Source organism: Mixophyes fleayi, chromosome 10 (genome assembly GCF_038048845.1).
Source record: "Mixophyes fleayi isolate aMixFle1 chromosome 10, aMixFle1.hap1, whole genome shotgun sequence".
NCBI lineage: Eukaryota > Metazoa > Chordata > Amphibia > Anura > Limnodynastidae > Mixophyes > Mixophyes fleayi.
The window spans coordinates 99239031-99252998 of NC_134411.1; the positions used below are offsets into that span (position 1 = coordinate 99239031).

Sequence of the window (13968 nt, forward strand, 5' to 3'; positions counted from 1 at the left end):
AGTAACATCACACAGGTACACGGTAACATCACACAGGTACACGGTAACATCACACAGGTACACGGTAACATCACACAGGTACACGGTAACATCACACAGGTACACGGTAACATCACACAGGTACATAGTAACATCACACAGGTACATAGTAACATCACACAGGTACATAGTAACATCACACAGGTACACAGTAACATCACACAGGTACACGGTAACATCACACAGGTACACAGTAACATCACACAGGTACACAGTAACATCACACAGGTACACAGTAACATCACACAGATACATAGTAGCATCACACAGATACACAGTAGCATCACACAGGTACACAGTAACATCACACAGGTACACAGTAACATCACACAGGTACACGGTAACATCACACAGGTACATAGTAGCATCACACAGATACACAGTAGCATCACACAGGTACATAGTAACATCACACAGGTACACAGTAACATCACACAGGTACATAGTAACATCACACAGGTACACAGTAACATCACACAGGTACACAGTAACATCACACAGGTACACAGTAACATCACACAGATACACAGTAGCATCACACAGGTACACAGTAACATCACACAGGTACACAGTAACATCACACAGGTACACAGTAACATCACACAGATACATAGTAGCATCACACAGATACACAGTAGCATCACACAGGTACACAGTAACATCACACAGGTACACAGTAACATCACACAGGTACACAGTAGCATCACACAGGTACACAGTAACATCACACAGGTACACAGTAACATCACACAGATACACGGTAACATCACACAGGTACACGGTAACATCACACAGGTACATAGTAACATCACACAGGTACACGGTAACATCACACAGGTACACGGTAACATCACACAGGTACACGGTAACATCACACAGGTACACGGTAACATCACACAGGTACACGGTAACATCACACAGGTACATAGTAACATCACACAGGTACATAGTAACATCACACAGGTACACAGTAACATCACACAGGTACACGGTAACATCACACAGGTACACAGTAACATCACACAGGTACACGGTAACATCACACAGGTACATAGTAACATCACACAGGTACATAGTAACATCACACAGGTACACGGTAACATCACACAGGTACACAGTAACATCACACAGGTACACAGTAACATCACACAGGTACACAGTAACATCACACAGATACATAGTAGCATCACACAGATACACAGTAGCATCACACAGGTACACAGTAACATCACACAGGTACACAGTAACATCACACAGGTACACGGTAACATCACACAGGTACATAGTAGCATCACACAGGTACATAGTAACATCACACAGGTACACAGTAACATCACACAGATACACAGTAGCATCACACAGGTACACAGTAACATCACACAGGTACACAGTAACATCACACAGGTACACAGTAACATCACACAGATACATAGTAGCATCACACAGATACACAGTAGCATCACACAGGTACACAGTAACATCACACAGGTACACAGTAACATCACACAGGTACACAGTAACATCACACAGGTACATGGTAACATCACACAGATACACGGTAACATCACACAGATACACGGTAACATCACACAGGTACACAGTAGCATCACACAGATACACAGTAGCATCACACAGGTACACAGTAACATCACACAGGTACACGGTAACATCACACAGGTACACAGTAACATCACACAGATACATAGTAGCATCACACAGATACACAGTAACATCACACAGGTACACACACAGGTACACGGTAACATCACACAGGTACACGGTAACATCACACAGGTACACGGTAACATCACACAGGTACACGGTAACATCACACAGGTACACGGTAACATCACACAGGTACACGGTAGCATCACACAGGTACACGGTAACATCACACAGGTACACGGTAGCATCACACAGGTACACGGTAACATCACACAGGTACACGGTAACATCACACAGGTACACGGTAACATCACACAGGTACACGGTAACATTTGGCTGATTGATGGTCACAGCTCTGTTACCAGAAGTGCTGAGATTATCATTCATGGTATAATGTGGTGGAGGTGACACAGAATGAGTCCTGTTGCTGTCCCTGGTATCTAGTCAACAAAAGTTTAAAGACCAATTAACATTCAGTACAGTTTATATTCTAAAGTTACAAACTATAAAGTGAATGGTAAAATGACAGAAACAAGAAATAGTTGGTTATATAATTAAATATAGTCCTTAAAGACGTATTGTGAGATTTGGGTTGGAAAAATAAATATTTTGCATCCAACAAAGGAACATTGTAAAGGCATGTAATAATAGATCATTTATTAACAATCATTAAAGGATAATTTTACTTTTATATTTAAAATTTTGAAAAGTGTCCGACTTCTGGAACCTTCTATATGACGGTGGATTATCCTTTACATGGCGGCTATCGATTGTGGCAGAAAATGCCACGTTTATGCTTATTGGTCTATTGCTCCTAGGAAGTAACTACTGCAGCCGTACAGACAAACCAGTGGCCCCCAGTAACCGTACAACAGGACAAGAGCCGTTCTACGTCATGGCCTTGGAGTTATTGGCCAAATACCCCGACTCTGCGCTAGGTCAGCTGACTATAGAGAGTAGTATAGATGGCAGTAAGCTGTACATCCGCGGTACCGGGACCCTCTTCCTGCATGTCACGTATGTTCCAGGAATATTCTGTGTGTGTGTCGTATGTACACAGGGCCGCTGCAATCATCTGTAGTCTGAGAGAGGAAAGTACTTGTGTATATAGAGCTAAATCCTTTATCATCTAACTACAAGTAACCTCTTATCCGCAAACATGTTATGTAAACCAATATGGTACCTGGTATCGCCCTATAGTCACTGTGAGGAGCGCTGCTAATTAATGACTTGGACAATACCAGGGGCTGTATGGGGGCAAATAGGCTAATTTGTAAATGTAATGTAGGATGTTTTATGTGAAATGCTGCAGTTTAAATAAGAACCTCTTATCCGGAAACCCAATATCCCAAATATTCTGTGTTATAGATCCCAGATCTGTACATTGTAAATCACTGACAGCTTGGAGGGTTCTACAGCATCTTCCAGACTGGGACGTTCTGGCCGTAAAAATGTTCACTGATTCCAGTTTAGGCGGCTATAAGAATATCCGTTTTGTTATTTTTAATTACAAAAGTACTCACATTTTGTGGCAAACACGGTTTCACTCTATATTTTGTTGTTATTGTACATATTTTAAATTTGAAAGTAGTTTAAGCTCATTTAGATGTAAATGTGATGCAGGAATTGGCTGGGGACCTGCAGACTTCCACTGACCAGCAGCCGTGGGCAGATCTGTGGTCTATGTACATTACTAGACCAAGGGGATATCACATACCAGCCGATGAGAGACGCTGTGAGATCTTATCTACAGAGCAGAACAGGCCTCGGTCCTGGGACATTGTGTAAGTAATATCATTTACCTGGATCTGTAACATTATCCTGTGTGTGTCCTTATTACTGGACCTTGACACCATTATCCTGTGTGTGTCCTTATTACTGGTCCCTGACACCATTATCCTGTGTGTGTCCTTATTACTGGTCCCTGACACCATTATCCTGTGTGTCCTTATTACTGGTCCCTGACACCATTATCCTGTGTGTGTCCTTATTACTGGTCCCTGAAACCATTATCCTGTGTGTGTCCTTATTACTGGTCCCTGACACCATTATCCTGTGTGTCCTTATTACTGGTCCCTGACACCATTATCCTGTGTGTGTCCTTATTACTGGTCCCTGACACCATTATCCTGTGTGTGTCCTTATTACTGGTCCCTGACACCATTATCCTGTGTGTGTTTATTACTGGTCCTTGACACCATTATCCTGTGTGTCCTTATTACTGGTCCCTGACACCATTTCCTGTGTGTGTCCTTATTACTGGTCCCTGACACCATTATCCTGTGTGTGTCCTTATTACTGGTCCCTGACACCATTATCCTGTGTGTCCTTATTACTGGTCCCTGACACCATTATCCTGTGTGTCCTTATTATCGGGTCTCTCACACTAACTCCTTAATGTCCGTATAATAGAATGACTGAGCGCTAGTCTGATATCTCTGGTAGGATTATATTTAATGTGCCGCTATCTGCCCGGTGGTCACATCATCAGCTGGAAAGCAGCCGCTGAGAATAGACCCTAATACAGACCAGTATAACTGCTGGGGAGCCACAGTGATCCTTTTTTGTTGTGTAATGGTCCAAATTACTACACGTGGAAACATTCTGTCTAGGAGGAACTGTCGGTACTGACGTTGAGCTGTTTTGTTTTTATATAGTACATGAATCTATATTTACCTAGGTAACAACTGGACAGCTGATGTACAAGAGTTTCCGCAGCAGCAGATAGTCCGGGTCTATGTTGGGACGCACTGGTACGCCACGTACTTGGGAACTCTGCTCAAGGTACAGACAGAAAGAGACCGGTTCCTGTATTGTCCTCTTGTTAATATAGTACATTACTCCCAGTCACATCCCCCACACGCTGTACTACTGCGGATATTCTCTGACATAACATCCATGACTGAGGGTTTCATTATATCTTTATTCTCTGTGGTAGTATTTCCATAACGCTCTGAATGTGGGTAGAACCTCTAGTTAGTGACACGTCGGTGGAAGTGGCCACGGAGGATTAATGACTTGTCGCTGGGGATTGTGATTAATGTGATGATAACGATGAATCCGGCTCTTTGTGTTTAGTATCCTGAGCTGCTGAATAACCCCAGGAAGACGCGCTGGATCTCCTGTGGGTTCTCCTTGTTGGTGAATGGAGATGGACAGATGTTCAGACACATCCTCAACTTTCTGCGACTTGGAAGCCTCTTCCTGCCCTCTGCATTCCAGTGAGTATCTTGGCGTTCTCCTACTGCGCCTCCTGCTGTCCCCACTTTATTAGTGAACGGGGGTTTTACCCCACACTAGTTATAATATTTAAGTATAATATAACTAGACCGGCTCTGACATGAAAGGGTTCACAGTCCAGATCAGTGATGGGCTACCTGGGGCACTGAACGGGCCGCACAGTGAGGTCCTCTAACCCTAGACAGGGCCGCACGTCACCCTTAACCTCAGTGATATGTTGAAACAATACATTTAATCAAAGAGAGAGACCCCGATCTGTAATAACATACCAGCAGACATAGACAAGTGTTACAAGCTATAACAACGTAATCTGATGATGGAGCAGGATGGAGCTGGGGCCACTGGTGACGGCTTGGTGGGGGCGCTGGTGACGGCCTGGGGGGCCGCCTGATGCCCATCAATGGTTTAGACCAACGTCTGTTCCCATGGCCATGATTTGTGAATCTACTTCCAGGTGACTGTACCAGATCTGATAGACTCATTGGTCACACTACATGGTTTTTACTCCTCTTAATATTTTAAGGGGTGTTTCTATCCAAAAAAGGACCACGGCATCATATTGATAATTCAGCATAATAGTAAATGTAAGTACAGATTAACGTGGTCAGCGCAGACAATGCTGGATAAACGGCAGCTTCCTCCATATTGTATGAGAGCAGATGCTGACATGAGTCATATTAATGCCTTTGTACCTTGTTGTAGGTCTCCAGCTGTTCTGTCCAGTGTGCCCCGTCCCGATGATATGTGCTGCTCCGTTAGTGGACGTTAGGCAGCCCAGGGAGGTGAAGCCTGGGGGACACCAATAATCCCACCAGGCCAGGACACCTATACGAGGGAGGTCACGGGGCGGGCAGTATGCACCAGCTCATGTACAGTGAGTCCTGTGCTCCGTTAGTGGACATAAGGCAGCCCAGGGAGGTGAAGCCTGGGGGACACCAATAAGCCCACCAGGCCAGGACACCTATACGAGGGAGGTCACAGGGCAGACAGTATGCACCAGCTCATGTACAGTGAGTCCTGTGCTCCGTTAGTGGACATAAGGCAGCCCAGGGAGGTGAAGCCTGGGGGACACCAATAATCCCACCAGGCCAGGACACCTATACGAGGGAGGTCACGGGGCAAGCAGTGTGCACCAGCTCATGTACAGTGAGTCCTGTGCTCCATTAGTGGACATAAGGCAGCCCAGGGAGGTGAAGCCTGGGGGACACCAATAATCCCACCAGGCCAGGACACCTATACGAGGGAGGTCACAGGGGGGGCAGTATGCACCAGCTCATGTACAGTGAGTCCTGTGCTCCGTTAGTGGACATAAGGCAGCCCAGGGAGGTGAAGCCTGGGGGACACCAATAAGCCCACCAGGCCAGGACACCTATACGAGGGAGGTCACAGGGCAGACAGTATGCACCAGCTCATGTACAGTGAGTCCTGTGTTCCATTAGTGGACATAAGGCAGCCCAGGGAGGTGAAGCCTGGGGGACACCAATAAGCCCACCAGGCCAGGACACCTATACGAGGGAGGTCACAGGGGGGGCAGTATGCACCAGCTCATGTACAGTGAGCGCTGTGCTCCATTTAAATGGCAGGATCACTGCTCACGTCCCTAGAAAGCTGCGGATCCTTCTCCTAACAGATGTGCTGCAGGCTTCTATAGCAACGCTCTGCAGAGAGTGTTGTGAATGGGTTTTCTCTCAGCCTGGTGATTACGATGAGACTAACATGGACAAGTGCCAGGGGGTACACGACATCAGGGATGTATGTGCATTAATACATTGGACCACTGATCACTCCATCTGTTCTGCTTGGGGGGGATTCAGGAAACATCTAGAACATTGTCTATTCAACTGTCTGTTTTATCTTATGTTGTTGTATCATGACCCCCTCAATGTACATAAAACAGGGCCAGATTAAGGGCCACATGGGCCTGGGGCTGAAAATTATAAAGGGCCTATTGTGAGAAGTGCCGTCCCACCAGAGGTGTGGCCAGTGATGTGTGGGTGTGGCCAGCTGTGGGGGCGTGGCCAGCACCATGGAGGGCATAGCTTGCACTTCCATCCAACCACCTACATCTCCCTCCCATCATCCCTTATATAAAGAGAGCACCACTAACTGGCTCACACATCATGTATGTAACGTGATGAGTGTAAATACGTCCCAGCTGTCCCTCATGCCGGGACAAGCTCCTGGCTGATCGGGATAGTCCCCTAAAATCAGGACTATTCTGATGGAATCGGGACAGTTGAGAGGTAAAGGTATGTTATGTTATTGACCATTGAAGACATGGCTGCTTATTTTTATTTATAAAGTGCTTTAACAGAAACATGTTTTTTACATTGAACAAAATACAGGTGCTGAAAACTTTTGAATCCATGTAAATATATATATATATGTAAATACACTGTCTATTGTATGTATCTATATTGATCCTAATATATAAACATTCACTGTCCACTTTATTAGGTACCTGAACACCTGCTAGTTAATGCAAATATCTAATCGGTCAATCATGTGGCAGAAACAATCGGGCTGGCTTGGCTGGGGGGCAAGTGCCCCCAGGGCCGGTTCCATATCGGACTACCTTGGGCTGGGTAACTAGGCCACCTGCATTTTTTTCCCTTCAAAATGTTCCTAATAGGAGTCTTATTATGTCGTCAGCCCTAATGCAAAATATAAAGGATCCTTGATAAACGTATCTGTCTATGTGTCCTTGCCACATTTATGTAAACGCACCCTTACTGTATGCTTGTCCCTCTTCCCTCCGCTGGTGTAGGGAGACGAATGTCAACAGTGTCCAAAAATCTGCATACGGACATAAGCGTACTAAGTTTTAGAGTTGGTTAATAATATTTAACATAGTCATCCCAAGGTTGCATTTGAGCTGATCATGACATCTAATAGTGGAATGAACTCTTCAGCCAGGAAGGTCACACTGTTAACGAATCTTGTGGTCAGTCTGAATACAGCTGGGGGGTTTCCTGCAGTTGTAAAAATAACAAACTGCTTTGCAGTAGTTATAAAAATATAACCCTTACAAAATACAGCGTACTATGAAGACAGCTTTATAATTCTTCTTTTTTACTTGACGTTGTGTAAATCTGTGTTTATTACTGTCAGACGCCCCAATATCTTGTTTCCCTGGGCTGTAACGAGATCCGGTTTAAAGTCTCGCTCATGTCAGTGATTGTACTGGTATATGTCAGCAAATGATGCTTTGTGATGCCTTACATCCATTTTCACAGGTAGCGCATGAAATAGCCCCTCAAGGTGGCTGCATGTGCGGAATGGAAAAAGTTTGCATCTTCTGATGGGAGAAGCTGTCAGACAGTGGGCAGATTGTGGCTTTCCTTCCTCTCATATTGAGCCCACATGCAAAAATAAGTTTGATTTCCCCAGAAGGAGAGAGGTCAGGGAGGAGAGGTAGATTTGGGTGTCTTCTGCACAGAGGGGGTATTAGAGGCTGAAGGAGCATATTAGTTCACCAAGAGATAATCCATATAGAGAGAAAAGCAGATGACCAAGAACAGAGCCTTGAGGAGTCTCGAGCCGCTGACTAATAGTGTGAGTGGAGGGGAGGATGTGCCAGGAGTAGAGACACTGAGAGACCATTCAGAAAGGTAGGAGGTGAACGCAGAGAGTGCAAAGTCATAAACGTCAAGGCAGTGAAAAGTGTGCAGGAGAAGAGGGTGGTCAACTGGACCAAAATCAACAGAGGTCAAGGAGGATGAGTATGGAGAAGGGATCGTTTAACTTAGCTGCGAGGAGATCATTGGTGACTTTAGTGAGGACAGTCTCAGTGGAAAGTAGATGGTAAAAGCCCAATTACAGAGGGCCGAGGATCGAAGAGAGGAGAGAAGCTGTCAGATCTCTGCTTATTCAGTCCTTGACTGTACCCTGTGGTTGACCCACACGTTTCATATGCTCTGACATCTTCACTGTCTGCACACTGGGGTTTACATTTGGATTTGCGCCTCTTTTCTAACATTGCGGTTCTGCAACACAGACATAGGGATTCTCATATTACCTGACAACTCTCTTGGACTCTGTGCAGTGAAACACAGACTCAGTTAATAAGCTGCTGCATTCTGTTTATCACGTAAGCCTGCATCAGAGCATGGACTAATGACCTGCTGCTAGTAATTAGTTGCCAGCACCTGAGGCTTCATGCACATGTTCAGGCCTATATAAGCAGCTTCCTGGGAACTACACACTACTAGTTTATTGAACCTGTCTCCTTAAGCCAGCACTCTGTATCCTGTTGCCACCTGGCTGTCTTATTCTGTCTGTCCCTTGGCTCGCAGATGACTGCCCTCTTTAGCTTTGACCCCTGGCTCTCAGACGACTACCTTCTCTGGCTCTGGATCCCTGACTACTCCCTGGACTTGCTGCTACGTGAGACTCGCTCTCTGTAATTAAAGGTACAGTACCTCTTCTCCCTAAAGTCTCTTCCTGTGTTTTCCTGCTACTGGAATCCAACCCAATATTTACAAACATAAATCCCAGAGACCTGACACAAGTCTCTCAAGTAGTTTGGAAGCAAAAGGAAGGAGAGTAAAAGAGCGGTAGTTGGAGACACAGGTAGTGTTGCAAGACAATTATTGAGGGTAGGTTTAACATTGTAGATGGATATACCACACATGAGTTATGTGGAACTTACAACTTGGCACCTAAGCCTGGAGGAATACATCTGAGTAACATTGTTGATTTGGAACTCAACCTACCTACAATAAGGACTTTAGTTGGACTTCCCCCTTAAGGACACATTGGTCTTTTTCCGTCATGATAACTCAATGGTTTTAATCCGCATTTTTATATATGAGCTGTCTCAACTGTTATATAAATTGAGAGATACATTACTCATACATGTGAATGATATCTTATAGTGGGTATATACCTTGTGCTATATATACTGTGTATTATTGGATTGTATATTGTTCCTATTAGCAGCAGAGACCCTTATATCTCTCTTATTCTATGCAGCACAGACCTTCAGATGTGTTTATTTTAAAGGAAAATTCTATTTGACTGAATGAACTGAGGTCACACTCACACCTACTCCTAGCCACACTGGTTATTATCAGTGAGCACTCACCCTTACATGACTGCGGCATCAGTTATCCTCCACTCACACAGAGACATAACCGTAACTCATCAGAGTTATTTATATATTAGTACAGTGGTTCCCAAACTTTCTCAGTTCAAGGCACCCTTAGGGTCACCATAATTTTTCCAAGGCACCCCTAAGCAAAAATAATTACCAGGTAGTCCCGTTTTTTAAGTAGTTTGGTCAAAATGACGTAAGATGTATTTAGACCTCTTCACCATCACATTGTGCCTCTTTATCACTGCGCCCCTTCGTCATCTCACACCATGTGTCCCCCGCTTCAGCATCTCACTCTGCCCCCCCTCCTTCAGCGTCTAACTCTCTGCCCCCCTCCTTCAGCATCTCACTCTCTGCCCCCCTCCTTCAGCGTGTCTCTCTCTGTCTCCCCCCTTCAGCGTGTCTCTCTCTCTCTCTCTGTCCCCCTCCTTCAGCGGCTCCCTCTCTCTGCCCCCCTTCTTCAGCGTCTCTCTCTCTCTCTGTCCCCCTCCTTCAGCGTCTCTCTCTCTGTCCCCCTCCTTCAGCGTCTCTCTCTCTCTCTGTCCCCCTCCTTCAGCGTCTCTCTCTCTGTCCCCCTCCTTCAGCGTCTCTCTCTCTCTCTCTCTGTCCCCCTCCTTCAGCATCTCTCTCTCTCTCTCTGTCCCCCTCCTTCAGCGTCTCTCTCTCTCTGTCTCCCTCCTTCAGCGTCTCTCTCTCTCTCTCTGTCCCCCTCCTTTAGCGTCTCTCTCTCTCTGTCCCTCTCCTTCAGCCTCTCTCTCTCTCTGTCTCCCCCCTTCAGCGTGTCTCTCTCTCTCTCTCTGTCCCCCTCCTTCAGCGGCTCCCTCTCTCTGCCCCCCTTCTTCAGCGTCTCTCTCTCTCTCTGTCCCCCTCCTTCAGCGTCTCTCTCTCTGTCCCCCTCCTTCAGCGTCTCTCTCTCTCTCTGTCCCCCTCCTTCAGCGTCTCTCTCTCTGTCCCCCTCCTTCAGCGTCTCTCTCTCTCTCTCTCTGTCCCCCTCCTTCAGCGTCTCTCTCTCTCTCTCTCTCTCTCTCTGTCCCCCTCCTTCAGCGTCTCTCTCTCTCTCTCTCTGTCCCCCTCCTTCAGCGTCTCTCTCTCTCTCTGTCCCCCTCCTTCAGCGTCTCTCTCTCTCTGTCCCTCTCCTTCAGCCTCTCTCTCTCTCTCTCTCTCTCTCTCTCTCTCTCTCTCTCTCTCTCTCTCTCTCTCTCTCTCCCCCTCCTTTAGCGTCTCTCTCTCTCTGTCCCTCTCCTTCAGCCTCTCTCTCTCTCTGTCTCCCCCCTTCAGCGTGTCTCTCTCTCTCTGTCCCCCTCCTTCAGCGGCTCCCTCTCTCTGCCCCCCTTCTTCAGCGTCTCTCTCTCTCTCTGTCCCCCTCCTTCAGCGTCTCTCTCTCTCTCTGTCCCCCTCCTTCAGCGTCTCTCTCTCTCTCTCTGTCCCCCTCCTTCAGCGTCTCTCTCTCTCTCTCTGTCCCCCTCCTTCAGCGTCTCTCTCTCTCTCTCTGTCCCCCTCCTTCAGCGTCTCTCTCTCTCTCTGTCCCCCTCCTTCAGCGTCTCTCTCTCTCTGTCTCCCTCCTTCAGCGTCTCTCTCTCTCTCTCTGTCCCCCTCCTTCAGCGTCTCTCTCTCTCTCTCTGTCCCCCTCCTTCAGCGTCTCTCTCTCTCTCTCTGTCCCCCTCCTTCAGCGTCTCTCTCTCTCTCTGTCCCCCTCCTTCAGCGTCTCTCTCTCTCTCTGTCCCCCTCCTTCAGCGTCTCTCTCTCTCTCTGTCCCCCCAATGTTCTGCTGGGAAACCTTGGGTCCTGGCATTCACGTGGATGTTACTTTGACACGTACCACATACCTAAACATTGTTGCAGACCACGTACACCCCTTCATGACAACGGTATTCTCTAATAGCAGTGGCCTCTTTCAGCAGGATAATGTGCCCTGACACACTGCAAAAATTGTTCATTGTTTGAGCAACATGACAAAGAGATCAAAGTGTTGAATTTGTCTCTTGTTGTATGGGCTGGTCCTGTATAATTGGGGCACCCTTGTTCTCCATATTCATCTCAGTGAACTGTGCCTGAGACAGCCGTATCTCTGCTGGGGATTGGAGAGCTACTAGCTGAGTAACAGAAAGGAGTAAGATTACTCTGTCCGGCTTTGAATACACAGACAGTAGTAGAGGCTCTGGTTTGATTTTGCAGGTAAACTTCCTTTTTGTATCTTGGATGTTACACTAGTTTCTGATGACATTGAGAAGCTGGGCTCAGTGATGGAATTGAGAAAAGTCTCTGCACTAATATAACAAACAAGCAGGTCTAGTGGACCAGTAGCTTAGTGCTCTACTGACAACAATGGAAGAGTTCTTGGTTTGAGTCCTAAGGCAGGTTTCATTTTTAAGCATTTGAATGTTGCACCAGGCTGGTTGATAACATTAAAAAAAATATATCCAGAAACACTGACGGCAAAAGCTAGAGTAGTTGTCTATAAGCCCAGTACTTACCTGGCTGTGATGGAAATAATCATCAGCTATTTATATAACGCCACTAATTCCGCAGCGCTGTACAGAGAACTCGCAATCAGTCCCTGCGCCATTGGAGCTTACAGTCTAATTCCCTCACATAGACACAGACTGAGATGAACTTGTTACTTGAATCCCTCAGTGTGCTCTCTTACTATCAGGAATGTTGCACCAGGCTGGTTTGTGACATTGAGAAAAAAACATGAGCTGGTCCAGCAAGTCACCGCCAGTGATGGTAGAGTCCCAGGTTTGAATCTGCAGACAGATATCATTTTAGTACTTCGGATATTTAAAATGTTTAGTGACATTTTTATAAGTTGGCTGTTAGTTTCTTATTTAGTAATGCTGGACAAACACTTACAAGGAGGACACCCACTGAGCAGGATGATGACAGAGAAACCAGCAAGCCTGTCTGGGGAGTCAAACCAGGACCTTCCAACATCACAGTCAGCAATCTGGCTACTAATCACCTGAGCCATCCAAGCCAGTACATAATGGAGAGCAGCAGTGGGTCTTTTATCAATGTCATCCAGGGGCTTGGAGCAAATTCAAAGGAGCTATAAATGTTACCTGGCTGGGGAGTTGAACACAGGGATCCATATACACCATAAACAGACCTTCTATATACTGGGCCAACTACTAACTCTACCCAAGTTGGAATACACAGACAGTAGTAGAGGCTCTGATTTGATTTTACAGGTAAACTTCCTTTTAGTATCTTGGATGTTGCACTAGTCTCTGATGACATTGAGAAGCTGGGCTCATTGATGGTATTGAGGAAACTCTTTTCACATGCTTGGTGACATTTAGAAAATTCTTACCTCCTAAATATACTGTGCTGGGTCAACATCTCTACTAACATAGATGTTGAAGTCCTGGTTTATGTTCCCCCAGACAGCATTCTGTTAGTACCTTGGATGTTGGTCCAGGCTGGTTGATGACATTGACCATAATCCACCTTCATATCTAGCAAACAAGCTGGCTCTGTTGACTTGTGTCCAGGTTCTCTGTTTGCAGTTAATGGTGGTGTCTCAGGTTTGAACCCCAAGACAGGTTTCTTTCAGCTATCTTTCCTGATGCACCAGGATGAATTATGACACAGAGGAAACCTTGGCTCAGAGGACTAGTAACCAACTTGTTTGCTGGTAGAGATGTTTGAGGTCTTAGTTCAACTCCACAAACAGCTGTAGCTTTTGTACCTTGGATTTTACACCTGACTTGTTGAAGACATTGAGATAAGTTTCCGTATTTTCTTACACCATATGTGGGCAGCATGGTGGCTAAGTGGTTAGCACATCTGCCCCACAGTGATGGGGCCATGAGTTCAGTTCCTGAACATGGTATTATCTGTGTAGAGTGTGTGCATGTTAGGAACTGATGTGTGTTGTCTGTGCAGTGCTGTGGAAATAGGGATGCTATATAAATGATGATGTTGGC

The 13968-nt window shown here is 46.0% G+C and overlaps 1 protein-coding gene across 1 annotated transcript in view; it reads left to right on the forward strand.

Annotated features, from left to right (window-relative positions):
- The window catches only part of LOC142103395 (BTB/POZ domain-containing protein KCTD19-like), a 40408-nt gene that overhangs the window by 10093 nt on the left and 16347 nt on the right, over window positions 1–13968 (forward strand). Inside the window, exons 6-9 of the mRNA XM_075187459.1 lie at window positions 2523–2721; window positions 3328–3488; window positions 4385–4488; window positions 4783–4925. Of these exons, the coding sequence (XP_075043560.1) occupies window positions 2523–2721; window positions 3328–3488; window positions 4385–4488; window positions 4783–4925 (607 nt within the window). The remainder of the gene's footprint in view (window positions 1–2522; window positions 2722–3327; window positions 3489–4384; window positions 4489–4782; window positions 4926–13968) is intronic.